This window comes from Notolepis coatsorum, assembly GCF_963971535.1.
Source record: "Notolepis coatsorum genome assembly, chromosome: 3".
In the NCBI taxonomy this organism is placed as follows: Eukaryota; Metazoa; Chordata; class Actinopteri; order Aulopiformes; family Paralepididae; genus Notolepis; species Notolepis coatsorum.
In genome coordinates this window covers 111,790,821-111,807,649 of record NC_140167.1, presented here as the reverse complement: position 1 = coordinate 111,807,649, position 16,829 = coordinate 111,790,821, and the positions used below count along the sequence as shown (strand labels likewise).

General features: G+C 42.8%; 1 protein-coding gene across 1 annotated transcript in view; it reads right to left on the bottom strand.

Moving 5' to 3' along the window:
* chmp2ba (charged multivesicular body protein 2Ba) overlaps positions 1-7,928 on the bottom strand; it is a 70,558-nt gene extending 62,630 nt beyond the window's left edge. The window contains exons 1-2 of the mRNA XM_084310022.1: positions 7,749-7,928; positions 2,965-3,056 (exon numbers count right to left, since the gene is read on the bottom strand). Of these exons, the coding sequence (XP_084166148.1) occupies positions 2,965-3,056; positions 7,749-7,782 (126 nt within the window). The 5' untranslated portion in view covers positions 7,783-7,928. The remainder of the gene's footprint in view (positions 1-2,964; positions 3,057-7,748) is intronic.
* Positions 7,929-16,829: the final 8,901 nt, after the last annotated feature.

Sequence of the window (16,829 nt, the reverse complement as noted above, 5' to 3'; positions counted from 1 at the left end):
TTCATAGACCCTGCTTGAACATCTTTCCTCCTTTACCCTTCGCTCTCTTGTGTTGCATTTGGTTCTTCCTCTGTGATGTCGTTCTCGTTCCTTTTATAATCCTCCCACTTTCCCCATCTTTCCCCAAATTTCTCTTCCTGTAACCTCAGCATGTGTGTTATCCTTTCCATATCCTGTATTTCTTCCACTATTCCTACCCATTTTGCTATTGTCGGTGGGTCTTCCTTATACCACAGTCTCGTTATTGCTTTTCTGGCCGCTATCAACATTATCTTTATTAAATATTTGTCCCCCCCTTGTATTCCCTCGTGTGTCAGGTCTCCTAAGTAAAGCACCAGTCCTGTTTGTGGTATCCCGTATCCTAATATTCTGATCATTGCTTCCCCTATCTCCTCCCAATACCCCTTCAGCTTCTGACATCCCCAGAATATGTGCGTGTGATTTGCCCCCTCCTTCCCACACATCCTCCAGCATGCTTTTTGTGTTGGTGCATATTTTCCCTTCAGCTCTGGGGTTATAAAGAATCTGATTATGTTTTTCCATCCAAATTCTTTCCATATTCTCGATCCTGTTGTTGAATGTTGTACCTCGCATATGTTCCCCCATTCCTTCCCTGTTATTTCTATCTCTAGCTCTCTCTCCCATTTCTCCCTTATGTAATCTGTCGTGTGTCCCTTGCTGGTCATTATAGCCCGGTATATTGCTGATATTACTCTTCCTTGCCCCCCTTCGTATGCCCATACTATCATCTTTATTATTCCATTCTGTTCCTCGTCTTTGGCCCCCCTTATTTCTTTGTTGTAGTAGTCTCTAACCTGTAGATATCTGAAGTGGTCCCTGTTTTCTAGTCCAAATTTCTCCTTTAATTTTTGTAGTGTCTGCATTTCTCCCTTCTCTATCATTTTGCATATTGCTGTTGCCCCCCCCCCTCTCCCACCTTCTGAATCCATGGTCTAACCTCCCTGGTTTGAATCTCTTGTCATGTGCTACCCATCTCAGGACCCCTGACTGCTTCTCCAATTTGTGTGTTTTTACTACCCTGTTCCATATGGTCAAGGTGCATTTGGTGATTGGATCTAATAGTCCCTCTTTTTCTTTAAATAGTTCCCTATCCCCCACCAGAGCTTGTACCTTGTATCCCTCCCCTTCTTTTTCAATGTCTTTCCATCTTGCCTCATATCTGTCGTTACACCAGCACGTCACTGCTCTCAGTTGTGCTGCATAGTAATAATCTTGTAGGTTGGGTACTGCCATCCCTCCCTCTTCCTTTGGTAGTTGTAGTGTTTTATATCTGACCCGTGGTCTTCTCCCCGCCCATATGAACCTCGATATCAGTCTGTCCCACTCCCTGAATTGATTCTGTGGTATTTGTATCGGTAGTGACTGGAATAGGTACAGTAACCTTGATAGTATGTTCATTTTAATGACCTCTATTCTTGAATTGAAGTCCAAGGGCATTACTGTCCATCTCTCTAGGTCTCTCTTGATGTTCTGATTTATCTGTGTATAATTCGCCTCAAACAGTTTCTCCACCCCTCTCGTGATGTTCACCCCTAAGTATTTAATCTTGTCCATGTCCCATCTTATCCCGTACTGTTCTCTAATTTCCGTCGTTGGAGAATAGTTCCATGCTAAGGTCTGTGTCTTTGTCATCAGCATAGTATTTACCCGAAGATAGCAGTAAACAAGGCATTACTCCGTTCATAGCTCAGTTCCATTCCGTTGCTCATTCCGTACCCAACTACCCATTCTGCAATCTGTTAATAAAGTTTTCAACCAGACAAATGTATAGAAAGGCTTTGTTTTATTATAACATTTGTTGCAGTAAAATCAGTATGTCTCATTTGGTCATGCTGTGGAGCGCTGGTCGGCGGGCCGGGCAGCTAACGTATTAGCTACGTTAAGTTTGTTGTGCTCTCGCAAGCAGATCAATGGCGGCATGCCCGAAAGTAGAAAATGAATAAACGCTTGCCGATTGGTGGTAAGAACAGCAGGAGGTGGGTGCTAGCGGTGTGGCGTAATTGGCCGAATCGACTGTCAATCAAAATGGTTCTATTGCATTGGCTGAGAGCTCTGGTTGAGAGAATAGTATCCATCTGCAGGCCGCCAGACGATACTGGGAGAGGGATAGTGCTACATGGCATGGTGGAATTAATACCATAAACATATTTCTTGATGTTTCCTTTTTTTAAGTAAGTAAAGAGGCCTACAAATACAAAACATACAAATATACAGTAGTTTCATTAAAAAAAATTTTTTTTAATTAAATTAAAAAAATTACAAATACTTATTTTTTGCCACAAGTATCGGTATCGGTATCGGCCGATTGTGTTAGTTGAACAATCTGTATCGGTATCGGTGGCCAATTTTCATATCGGTGCATCCCTAGATCTTTAGTTTGAGCTAGTTATCGTAATTAGAATAGTCTTTTGGTTTAAACACAGACCAGATGTCTGTGTGCACTAATGTTGCTTCCCTTTGAGCCAGGGTCGTAACAGCGCTATAAAATGAGAACGTATTGATGACATTTTTTTTTCTTTAAGCCATTTTGAAGGGACGGTTTATGGACTCAATTGACATGAGAATGGACAGATAGCAATACTATAAAGTATAGATTTAGCTCTACAAACAGCCCCAAGTCTGTTTACATTTGCTGGTCCTCTAGAGATTTATTAGACGCATCCCAATGGCCCCGAATGTGTTAATTGATTGTCGTCCTTACTTGTGTTATTGTTATGATTTTATATTCTGTGTGATTTTATATGCCTTTTCTTTGCTTAACTCTGTACACTTGATGTGACTGTAAATGAGGGAAACATCAGTTGCCTTTCGAGTTAAAATAAAGGTTTGAAATGTATTATATGGCAATCGCAAATCGCAATATTGTCCACAATAATCGCAATCGCACTCTTTCACCAAATCATGCAGCCCTAGTGTGTGTGTGTGTGTGTGTGTGTTTCCCACCATTTGCTTCTCTTGTCTCTCCAGTGCAGTGCGGTCCCTGGTGATCTGTCTCTGAGTGCCACGCAGCTCCTTAGACTGCTCCTTGATAATGTCTGAGACGGGAAAAGAAACGTAGAGGGAGAGAGAGAGAGAGAGAGAGAGAGAGAGAGGGAGGGAGAGAGAATGGGATGGAAAGATATGGAAAAAAGGTTATATTTTTCAGTACCTGACATAAAACATCACACATTTACAGCTATGATTTTTCATATGGCTTTTTTTCTATTGAGCTCCACCACTCAACTCCAATATTTCATCATCCGATATAATATTTTTCAGTACCCGACATAAAACATCACACATTTACAGCTATGATTTTTCATATGGCTTTTTTCCTATTGAGCTCCACCACTCAACTCCAATATTTCATCATCCGATATAAAATCTCATATTTACAGCAACATAAGGCAGCTCCATGCCTTTTCATAATCGCACGCAAACAATTGCTTATGTTATCGATTTGAATGGTTTGTAGTAGGGCTGTCTTAAATACTTCGAAGCTTCGAAGTATTTAAGACAGCCCTAGTTGTCACGATACTGGAATTTCGACTTCGATACGATACCTTGAAAAATAATAATAATAATAAGTTCTCTTTTCTTTTTTAAACAAATTTTGCTTTTGTTGCTGGTTGATTCTCCTCAGCTTCTCTCTGGTACTATAAGAGAAGATAAATATAACACTTTTAAAACCCTTTGTTTATCTTTAGATCAGACATTTAAAAATAACTAAATTATCTAATCTAAAATCAAACCCCTCTTAAAAACAAAAACCTGTTTAACCTAGCCTATAAAAAAATCTATAAAAAAAATCTATAAAACATCATGCTAAAACTGTGAAACAAACTCCCCTAAAGAAAGAAATACATAGCAAACGTGACTCAGTTATGCAATAGTGCTGCTGCTTTTTATTTGGTTAAAACAACAACTACAACAATTTTCATGACGGCGAGCGAGAGCGAGAGAGAGAGAGAGATTTCTCCGGAGCTATGCTCAGACTCTGAGCATTTATTAACGTTACATTTTCAACAAGATTGCTGCTATTTAAACACTTCATGGAAACGGGTTAACGTTATGTCGAGTTCATACGTGTACTAGTGTAGTTAGTATGAACTCGACTTAACGTTACTCCGTTTCCATGAAGTAATTATAAAGGTGGCCAGCTAGCTAGCATAAGCTAACGTTAGCTAATAGCTGTGTCGTTGGCACTGCTCTGGAACAACACTTGCAAATGGGCATCTTTAGCTTTTCCCAAAACGGGGTAACGTTATGTCGAGTTCATACGTGTACTAGTGTAGTTAGTATGAAGTCGACTTAACGTTACTCCATTTCCATGAAGTAATTATAAAGGTGGCCAGCTAGCTAGCATAAGCTAACGTTAGCTAATAGCTGTATCGTTGGCACTGCTCTGTAACAACGCTTTAGCTTTTCCTTCGTCGTTTACTTCAAACCCGAAGTACTTCCAAACAGCACTTCTGCTGTTTTCTTTATCCACAAGCACAAGTTGCGGAGGCTCTGCACTGGCCATCTTCGGAGCTAAAATCAGTTTACAAACTGAAGACAGGTCTGCGAGGGGGAGGGCTGCAGCGGAGGAGTTCAACAACTTGCGGTAGAACACTGCGAGCAAGCCAGCTGGTATCGATACTGCAGAAAGTATCGATATTTCGGGAAATGAGTATCGAAACCGTTTTAAATATTCAGTATCGATATGTATCGATATTTGATATTTTTGACAACACTACAGAGAACAGTTTTAGGGAGCATATAAGGAGTCATTAGACAAATACAGATACCATAAGAAAATCACTATTCTCTGTCGATACCGATACGGTCACTTTTAACTAATTACAGTAACCGGAGACACTGGACAGCAGATTGTGTAACTAACTAATCCATTTAATTTACAGTATATTTAGGCCAGCAGCATATTGCCACATTCCAACTAATTAGATTTTTTAACAAAAGGCGACAGCCCTATGGTCTACGTTCTGCCTCCTCCTTAGTAAATCCCTATAGTCCCGTCACAGCTTGTGAAGTAGCCACACTGCAGCCTAGACTGGGAAGCCTGTTAAGCCACAGTGGCTTTAGGTGAGCTCTAGGTGGCATGGGAGGAGCAGCTCTACCAGCCAGGGACAATAGCGCCAGCAGCACATTTTTCACGCACAGGGCTGACGATGGAATCTAAACCATCTATTCAACGCCTATTAGCCAACCCGCCTGTGTGTGTGTGTGTGTGTGTGTGGGTGTGTGTGTGTGTAATGCCATATGTCAAATGCTGCACAGTGAGAAAGCACAAATAGACTGCTGGCTGTGAACATGCTCGAGGAACCCGTTACCCATAGCATCAGTGGATATATTTGAGGATGGAACAGCCTACACACAGAGAAACCGCTGTTTCTATGCCAACAGCAGTATTTTCTTTTTAAGTTATCAAGAACTTATAATATAACGTTTATTACAAAATTATAAGAAATTATAATAAAGTATGACTGATCCATTTTTCATAACTAAACTGGCATACCACAAAGGAATTAATGTGTTGATAAAAGGATGTAATAAAACTGATATTGTAACCGTAACCGATACTGCATGTCCCCGAGTCACAGACATCCAACCACAGGTCTGGACACATTAACATACACAATTTCACTGAAACCACAGACCTACAGTTCACCCAGCCAAATGTGAAAGAGATGTGAATTGGTTTGGACACCAGAAGTTGTCCCAAGTGCTTTTGAATGTTACAATATAAGACCATTTGCACACATGAGGTCCAAATGAAACAAAAGAAATAAATAAAAAGTGAATAAATTAAAATAATAAAAAAAAAAAAGGAAATGGGAACAAAATAGGAGCCATAAAGAAATTAAATAAAAATAATAATTTGTAGGATAAACACTAAACATAAAATATATATTTATAATAGCTAACTGACTGCAATCTGTATATGGGTTGTAAATAATGTCATGATACGTTAATTTAAAGTGGAAACCACGGGGTGATGCTAACTAAATAAAATGTCAAAATAAAAAAACAATGAAAAATACTCAATATTTCTCTACTTGGTTTCCCATCATATCCACCCGGTCAAAGGTCCTGAGAGAGCCAGTCCCACCTGTGAGAGTGAACGCGTGCGTATCGTATTGCGTACAAGGTGACGTGTCGACCACGTCTCAGAAGTGGGAGGGATATCGCCCTACAAATATACGTGTGATCTCGCCACCCTCGTACGCCGTACACGCACATGCCAAAACGACCGGATAATACCACTGCACCGACACCCAGACACACCCAGCCTGGGCAACGCCTGGCACGACATCATGCCCGGAGAACGAGATGAGAGAAGAAGGAGATGGAGAGATGGATGCCATGACTTAACTGCTTGGGTAATAGTAACCCACAACTGAAAGTGGAGCATCTCTATACAGCAGGTGAACTGGGGGGGGGGGGGGGGGGTCTCTCTTCATTTAGATATAAACGTATATCACTTGGCTTAAAGGATATGTATTTACGATTTTACGGTATAGGAATGGGTATTTGCACTGGAAAGTTTCGTTTTGAGAATGTTGGGCCGATGAGGGTGTGGGGGTTAAGCTTTGATCTTCACAATATATACTGGCAGGCGTAGGCAGGCGTAATTAAGCCCGTAGGACATGATATTTCATATGGAAATCTCCATTCAAAAGAATTTAGGGATCCAGCAAGGTGTAAGCTTAATCTATAACGTGTCTAGAAAAGCGGTCCCAAAGTGTGGATGTAATTAGTATATAGAGAGTGATTGATGATTCATAATTGATTTTTATAGCAGGAAAGCCAATTTTACATTCTGACCTTGTAAGGTCGGTGACCTAGCCTGGGGAACAATGTGGAAATGTTTTGATTGAAAGGCTTCAGAGATCATTTTGACAGCAGAGCACATTCATTTTGATATTACAATTAACGTGCAATATTAACGTAGCTCAATATCAGTCCTAGTCAACTTTATATTATGATCATTTCTTATTTTGGGTACCCTTGATTTCATGGACATACTGTACATGGAGATCTCTCTCTCTGAAAATCTACGTTCTAACAAGTTCTATAAAGCCCAAGGCAGAGATGATTTAATAGTTTAATCTTTAATGGACACCAAATAACATAATCCATATATTTAGAGGACTATATAAATGATGAGTTAAGAGGTCGGAGTAGAGGGATGAAGGTGCAGTAGCCCTGCTATGCTGTGGGAAAGCAAAAGCAAACCTGTCATATCTCAGTTGATTCACTTTTCAGCAGCCAAGCATATTGTGGAGTCACATTTATCTTTCCCCTACTTCAGAACATGGTAATTGAGCTCAAATAAATGTATACCTACCCATTTATGACTAGCTAATGTTGTGTTTCAACGTGGGACAACCTGTGTTCAATGGAGCATGTAGGCTAACTTGCAGTTTCACTGAAAGGTGACGTCCTGACCTAACGGCTATAAGTGTACACCATGTGCATTGATAATAACAAGCCTGCCAAGTTCAACAACAACAAAAACAACGTGTTTACTTCGGGTAAAAGCCATTTCAATTTGAACAATGACGAAACTTGTAACGATTTTAGGACGAGAATGGTTATGGCGTCAAAACCCCGGCAGTAAACAAAACTTACTTTTGAAAATTGGACGCAGAACAGGTAGAACTGGATGGTTCACACACTACACAGCCCATCACACGAAAGCTACAAACAAGTTGTCTTGTTGTCACAACGAAGAACAAACTTACCGTCGACTGTCTTCTTTTTGAATAGGGAAGCCATGGCGCTGAAGTGTTTCTACTACTTGTATAATAAATACAAAGCCTACACCAATCGCCTGTTTTTGTTTAATTCCTAACACAACCGCACTTCTATGACTCTACCTGCTATCGACAACTGATTTCCTGGTCGACGGTTGGAATGCCTCCTTCCACACATGACGTCCCTGACTCACTGTCCCCCACCTGACGTCACGGGACTCTCCCTCTGTGTGTCCCGGCATGCCTTTAGAGGGCGCTACAGCCCCGTCCCGAGCCAACTCACTCTTCTAATATGTGAATGGCAACACTAGTACATCAAACTGAACTCTGCGAGGCAAGAAGAACGGGAATGGACTGACCAGGGGTAATAAGAGAAATATCTTATGTATGCATGCTACCAGTAGCAGGGTGCTATGAGGTCAAGCTAGGTTATATTAACATTTTGGCATAGAGGATTTAAATTTAATGTTTCCATCATATTAATCCGGCTGATGTCTTGACTGGGGGGGGGGATATGCAGCCCCCCCCCCTCTCTCAAGTTTCCCCTAGTCTACATAATACAATTCTAAGCTATACAATTTTACAAAAAAAGATTGGAGACATTTCACTGCACACATGTAAGTTACGAGAGCATATGTTGCTAAGAGAGCCAATGAAAATGTATAGTATCCCAGATCAACAATCCAAATACTCTCCATAAAAACAACCCCAGCGGCTTCACGCGCTGTCATAAAACTCCTTCCTTCTCGTTTCCCTCCCCCTTGTGTTTTCTACACAACGCTGTCTATCCCAAGAGGTCATGGACCCGGCGCATTTCAGTGTGTATTCATGGGCCTGTTTCTCATATTAATGCACAGATCGACTTGAGGGGCGATGTGGGACACTTGAACCATAACCAACTCAATTTGGTGGAAACTCTGGTCTCCCTCCAAGATGGAAGGGAGGGTGGGGCTGCTGCGCCTGCGTGGCGTATGTGTGTGTGTGTGTGTGGGGGGGGGGGGGGGGGGTAGAGGAAAGAAAGGGGGCAGGGGGGAGTTTCACTCTACAACTAAAGGACAGTGGCAAGTTTCAGCCAGAGGAGAGAGGGGTGACTTTGAGCGGGGAAGACGAAAAGGAGAGTAGCCCTTAGCTGTCTATCTCTGAGGAGCAGTGTCTTTGTTAGTGTCTGTGCGCGCGTACATGCATGTGTGTGCGTATGTGTGTGTGTGTGTGTGTGTGTGCGTGTGTTGTCCCGAGGCATTGTTCTTGTTAAAGTTATTAGGGAAGATGTTGGACTGTAATCAGTGGAGGACTGCAGGGACCGCCGCTAAACGGCCTCATCACGCAGGGAGACCCAGCAGTGATAAATCTAGCCCTGAAGCACACAGTGTGGGGCCCCTCCACAAGCATTACCTGTTTCTGTGTCTATCTCTATCGGTTTACCACAGAGGTTGACTTTAAAGTAACCTCGTTCCCAGTTTTATCTTCTCCGTGAGATAAAGCCTGGTAAAGAACTACTGCCGAAAGTGTGTGTGGGGTAGAATTTCCGGTGTATGTACTTCCCCTGGAAGCTGCCTCCGAACGGACCAAACTTTTGCCGAATCCTGTCGGCAAACAAGCTAGAACGTCCCGGTCATGTAGTAAATTCTTCAGGCAAAGCCGTTGCAGTGGCTTAAACGAGGAAATGTTGTGCACTTCACACGTTTCTATAATTGTTTTGTCAAAACCGGAAAGCCTGTAGCCTGTACTTAATAATAATTTAATTTAGGACCTGCTCAGAGGTCATCAATCGGCACACATGCGATGCATGCATGCAATTCGTATCTGCGATTAACCCATCCCGTCGTCCTTCCCCCCCAAGGGCAGCCGGGAGCAGACAGGCGTCAACGTGAGCCGCGCCAGGGGACCAATCCAAGTGCTCCTGTCCGTCTTCGTCAAGGACGCCACAGCGTTAGCGATCTATTGTTGTGCATGTTTTTCGATTGGGTTTATCTTATTGGGGGGGAAACCCTTGCGAGCACGGGGAGAACATGCAAACTCCACACAGAAAGGCCTGGGAGATACCCCACCTGGGTAACTGGCATCATGGAAACCTGGTCCCCAAGCGGGAATAGAACCGGACCTTCTTGCTGTGAGGCGACAGTGTTAACCACTACACCACCGTGCCACTATCTTCTTCCGGTACTCCGGCATGCGTTCTTCATGGGACGGGGTTGCACTCCGTGCCACCCCATGATAAGTACTCGCTATTTGCATATCAATAGCGCCGGTCATCAGGTGTGTTAAATACGTTCTCAGATACATTCACACCTAACTTGTTGTGAAGACATGTGTTACATTCCATTCGTAGGCACATTAGGCACTGTCTTTAGTCTGTGCTCAAGCGAGGGGACATTAAATGCGCATTCGCGGGAGCGCAGTGCGTGCAACCCCCGATGATTTCAATAACGCACCACTGCCGGTACTTGAATGAATGAATTAATGAAAACTTTATTTAACAGATTGCAGAATGGGTACAATACAGTACGGCTCAATACATACAATTGTTAAGGGGATGCAGACCTGAGAAAGACGTTTGTCTTGTTTCCATCAGGGTCCCCCATTTTCAATTCATATAGACATTTATGACATACACAACATACATGACATTTATGGCATAGGGACATATAGGTATTTAGTACTGATACATTTGTGACATAAACGGTATTCAAATATACAGTACTGTTACCCCTAGATCCTGACAGAGTATATACATATGATGGGGAGGGGACTGTACATTAGGAGGGGGTGGGTGGGTGGGAGAGAAATATACATACGGCGGGGAGGGAATATATACATGCGGTGGGGAGGAGACTGTCTATTAGGAGGTGGTGGGGGTTTTGGGCATTTACGGTGGCCAGTTTCGAATTGCAGCCTCCCGTAGGTGCTCTTTAAGAGCGGTTTTGAATGTGGGTAGTGATTCACATTCCTTTACAGCTTTGGGTAGGGCGTTCCACATTGTTGTGGCATAATTGCGAAACGTGTTTAGTCCCTTGTTTGAGCCGAATCTGGGTTTTACATGATTTGTTGAGCTTCCTCTGGTGTAGTGGTTGTGGTATTCACTGACCTTTGGGAAGTATTTTGACATGTACATGGGTACCCCGGTCGTATAGTGTATCTTGTAGACCAGGCCCATTGCAAGTTGCTGTACTCTGTCGTCTACTCTAAGCCATCCTAGGTTGTCAAAGTGGGCAGGGGTGAGGTGGGTTCTGGGGTTCAGGTCAAGTAGTAGTCTGACCAGTTTGTTTTGTGATGTTTGTAATTTTGATTTAAGCGCCTTTGAGGTGCTTTGGTACCATGAGGTGCACGCATAGTCGTAGTACCCTTGAATGAGTGCTCCTGCCAGAGTCTTCAGGGTATTCTAGTTTACCAGAGAGGATATCCGGTACAAGAATCTAGTTCGTTGGTTGACTTTTTTTGTTACATTGGATGCCATTTTGTCACAGGAAAGATTTGCCTCTAGGATGGAACCCAGGTAGGTAATTTCGTCTTTCCTTGTGACAATATTGTCACCCACTGTAACTGAGAAGCCGTCGGTCTTGCTGAGTTTGTTATTTGAACCGAAGAGAATGGACTCTGTTTTGCCCATGTGTAATGATAGTTTGTTATCAGCGAGCCATATGCAGATTTTGCCTAGTTCTGTGCTGAGGGTTTTTTCAACCTGCAACTTGTTCTTGTCAGAGACCAGCAGGGCTGAGTCGTCCGCAAACAGGAACAGGTTGCAGTCACAGGCTGACGACATGTCATTTGCATAAATTAGGAAGAGTAGCGGTCCTAGTATGCTTCCTTGTGGAACACCACAGCTCACTGTGAGGGGGGGGGGATAGAGTACCGTTTACCTCTACCATCTGTTCTCTCCCCTCCAGGTAGGATTGCATCCAGCTCACTGATAAGCTATCAAAACCAATTGCTTTTAGCTTGTCCATCAGAATGGAGTGATTGACAGTGTCGAAGGCCTTTTGTAGGTCCAGCATGACCATGCCGCAGTATTTGCCCGCGTCCACCTCTTGTTTGATGTGGTCGTTCAAATAGAGGAGGCATGTGTCAGTGGAGTGGGACGTTCTGAAGCCAGATTGGAATTCGTAGATTAGATTTTTTTCCGCCAGGTACTTTTCGACCTGTTCGTAGACTATTTTCTCCATGACTTTCGAGATGGAGGTAAGAATAGAAACAGGGCGGTAGTTGCCTGGGTCTAATTTGCTGCCCTTTTTGTGCAGAGGGGTCACTCTCGCAATTTTGAAGTCCTTGGGGACGTGTCCCTGTTTTATAGAGAGGTTTATTATGTGTGTGATGACTGGGGTGATGGCGGCTGCTGCGTCTCTGAGGAATTTGGAGGGGATGTTGTCATGGCCAGTGGCCTTGTTAGGTTGAAGGGCGCTACATTTTTTGAGTACCTCATCAGTTGTTACCATTTCAAGTTTGAAGTCATCTTTGTGGACCCCTAGGTTTTTGTAGTATTCTACTATGTGTTCTACCCCATAATGCCCTGAGTGGGAGGGTAGTTTGTTTACCAGTGTTGTGGCTATGTTTGTGAAGAAGAAGTTTAAGTAATTGGCTACATCCAGCTTGTCTGTGATGAGCGTGTTGTCCGTCTTTATGTTTATGTTTGAGAATCTGGTTTTACGTTTTTTTACTGCAGCCTAGTTGATTATTGAGTAATTTCCAAAGTTCGCAGGGTTTGTTTTTGTTTTCCTCAGTTTTGTCGTTGATGAAATTTCTTTTTGCGGTTCTGATCATGGTGTTTACGTCATTTCTTAGTCTGTTTCTTTGAATTTTTAGTTCAACCACGTGGGCTTGGAGTTCACTGTTTGAGCTTTTGGAAAGCTTTGTCTGACTTTTATGAAGTTCAGAGCATTTTTTGTCTCTGGTTTTCATAGCGGCCAGTATTTCAGTGTGCATCCATGGCTCAGCGCGATTTTTAACCCTGGTGGTTCTTATGGGTGCCATGTTGTTGAGTATTGCTGTGAATTTGGTTTTGAATCCAAGCCATGTTTCTTCAACCTGTGTACCACTGAGTTCATCTGACCAGTCCAAGCTCCCCAGTTCTAGGTTAAAGGCCTCTCTAGAGTAAGTTTTGAGGTCTCTAGATGTGACTGTTTTGTGACAGCCGGCCTTCTGTTTTAGCTTTTTGCGGGTACAGAAAATCATATAATGATCACTTAACCCGCATGCTATCACCCCTTTATTGGAGATCATGGACTTGTCAGAGGTCAAAATGAGGTCAATGGTGGTTTGTGTCGAATCACATACTCTTGTGGGTTGGGTGATTAGCTGGCTGAAACCGTGCACATCAGAAAATCTACTGAAGGCCTTGAAGACGGGTGCTTCCGTTTACACACTTTAGTAGGCATATCTTTACCAGCCTAACTTCAAAGTAGCTATGTTACCAGGGGAGGAAATTAGGCCACTTTACTCGCCAATTGCGAGTATTTTTTACGTTTGGCGAGTAATTCATGAAGAGCACTCGCCAGTCTGGCGAGTACTAGTAATTACAAAACAAAACAAAAAAATCATTCTGCAATCTGCTGATTCGCTCACTGGCACAAACCGAACTCTGACTCCCCCCTTGATTCCTCCCATTTGCGCCACATAATAATCAGACCATAACCAATGAACATCATCGTTGTACAGATGCGCTCTAAGCTCCTCCAATGAACACTCGTTTTCTAGAAGATGCCGCCCATCTAGGGGAAGTGGACAGACCACTGCGCACGGACCTACAGACTCCTGCCACCGGCAGCCGGCTTGACAACGTAGACAAACTTACAAAAACACATCAGTGGATGAAAATAATTGCATGTAGAGTCGTCGCTTTCGGATATCGGTGCGGTCTGACATGGGGGCGAACAACAGCACGCGACGCGTCTCCTTCGAGTCGGATGAGAATGACAAGTCAACAAGCATTAGCCGGCTAGCTACCTAGCATGTAACAAGCTACCATAACGCGCGTTCAACATAGTGGACGACTATACTGATCGGCTTTGCTTAAATGCAGCCGAGTGACATTTTATTATTACCGGGTTTCCCCCCATATCACCACTCGCCCATATGCCCTTCACAACGGTGATGTTGTCATATTTGGCATTCAGAACACACCTGCTGAACCCCTAGCGTTGTCGATTCGGTTCCAATGTATTGTCATCTTACAGCACAAGTACAGTACAACCAGAATACATTTGGCATACAACCAGAGTGCAAATGTAACAAGTCAAGTTCAAGTTGTTTTATTTAGCTATTACATTACAGTGAAATGCTTGGTTCTTTCACTGCCCAACCCAGTATTGATTGATTGATTGAAAACGTTATTAACAGATTGCAGAATGGGTACAATACAGTACAGCTCAATACACACAATTGTTAAGGGGATGCAGACCAGAGAAGGACTTTAGTCTTGTTTACATCAGGGTCCCCCATTTTCAATTCATTTTCAATTCATCATTCAGTATAACCTAGACCAGCCCAACCCAGCATCTTTCACTGCCCAGTTCAGCCCAACCCAGTCCAGAATAGTTCCCTCTTTCATGTTAATATGTGATTTAATGATGTAATATTTTGAAGAGTAGAGACAGTGTGATTAATTTACTATGATTGAAAATCAATTTAGACGAAGACGTACAAAGAAGTAATTATCACAATTAGCGATTTTTTTTGTCTGGTAAAAAATCTATTTGGCTGGTAAAAAAAATCAGATACCCGCCAGTTGGCTGGTAAGCCAAAAAGTTAGTTTCCTCCCCTGTATGTTACCCTTACAAAAAAAGTCACAGTATCACAGTAGTTTGATGGCCATTTCAGTATTGCCATGGTACCGCCATGGTACAACTTTTCAATTGTTTAAATAATACCATACAATTTAATTTTAAACCATAATACCAATGATAATATCATGGTATTTACCACCATCATAGTAGAGACCAGAAAATTATGGAAATACCACAAAAGTATAAAATCGACTGCATACATACAGTAGGTGAATGGAACACACCAACATCATGGGAAATGTGCTTACCGTCTTCTCCAGAGTCAGACAAGAAGATAGATACCAATTTCCTTCAGTAGAAAGCTATGTGGCTGCAAGCTAGCCTAGCTTAGCACAAATGAATGGAAGCGGATACGGATCAGCTAGCCTAGCTGTTGGCCAAAAACATCTCTCCCGGAGTTTTAACCTAGGCTAGCTGATCAGTATCTGCTTCCATTTATTTGTGCTAAGCGCCGGATAGCTTTCTACTGAACACACAGAGAGGGAATTGATGTATCTTCATGTCTGACTGTAGAAGGTGGTAAGTCAATTTCCCATAATGTTGGCATGTTCCTTTAAGAACATGGGTGGAATTCCCTCTGTGGTGGTTAGTGAAACATTTATGAACTCTTGTTTTTGTCTCTTCTCTCCTCTCCTCTCTTTTCTCTCCATCTTTACTTCCCTCGTTCCCTTCCCCCTCTCTCTCTCCCCGCGTCTCATCCTCTCTCCCATCCTCTCTCTCTCTGTGGTTTAGCCTGGGGCTAGCAGACGTTTAATGTTAACGCGCTAACTCTGTAGACAGAGAGCAGGGAGAGAGACATTCAAGTGTGAAATGAGATCCCACCACAATCAGTGGGAGTCACAGCTATAAAGCAGATTGAGTTTTTCTTTAGCTTTAAGGTATTATCCACTGAGATGCTAGCAGCACAGTATACTTTAACAGATGACTGTAGAATCCTGACTGTTTTCCCCCTTCTCTTCACAGATCTATGGACATCTAAGAAGAACATGAACTTGGGTTGATGTGAAGCTAAGAATGACACATAGAATCCAGCACACTTACCTTCAATGCATCTTTATTGACTGAACAAGGACACATAGTGTCATAGATGCAAAGCATTCTTGCATAGATTGAACTGGTGAAACGCAAAGTGCTATGCATGATAGCTGCCACTAGGGGTAGAGTGGCTAACCGTGAGTGAGTGAGTGAGTGAGTGAGTGAGTGAGTGAGTGAGTGAGTGAGTGAGTGAGTGAGTGAGTGAGTGAGTGAGTGAGTGAGTGAGTGAGTGAGTGAGTGAGTGAGTGAGTGAGGGAGTGACTGAGGGAGTGACTGAGGTAGTGACTGAGTGAATGTGTGAGTGAGTGAGTTAGTGACATTGTTGGTTATAGAGGTGGTTTGCATCTAAAAACATCCTTTAGGAGCTGAGCCGTCCCTAGACTGTTGGGGGCCCTAGGCAAAAAATCATTAAGAGGCCCTTCCGTTTGACCTTGAAATCAGATCTCTGCACCAGAGGGGTCCCGCCGTTTTGACATTTTGCCGTTTGGTTGAAATTGTGTTTTACATAATGATTGGCATTTCCAGGGGCACTCTGATTGGCTGACTGACCTCCCTATGACCAGTTAAATAACTAAGAGGGCCTTAGTTAAATAATTCATTTATTTCAAATATGGGTAAGCACAATCGCAGCAGAATCTTCAAAGTTTCAAGTAACGTCTCCCTATGTCCGATTTTACATTAGTTTGAATTCAAGGCTAATCCATGTCAAGTTGTAAATGCAGTTGGCCTGGACTCAGGTTGGCGTGATGTTTGACGGGCTGTCTCAGCTCATTGGATCAGCTAGCCTAGCTTAAAACTCCGGGAGAGGTGTGTATGCTAACAGCTAGGCTAGCTGATCCGTATCCCCTTCCATTCATTTGTGCTAAGCTAGGCTAGCTTGCAGCCACATAGATTTCTACTGAACACACAGAGAGGAAATTGGTATCTATCTTCTTGTCAAACTCTGGAGAAGATGGTAAGCACATTTCCCATAATGTTGACATGTTCCTTTAATCAATAAAGGTGTATTGGAGCTAAGTATTGCAGTTTCTTGACTTTGTTCTTACATTTCAGATGAACCCCAATGACTGAAAAAGGTATACTTTTCCTCTGGATTCCTGTCATTTAGTGTGATTTTGTACAAACAAACAAAAAAACACATACATGATTTACCACAATCCATGTTTATTTTATTTTTACCCCCTGATTCATAGTGATGGGATCAGGTTTTTACAGTGTATTCTGATGGTCCCTGGTATAATGTGACAGGGGCCCCCGA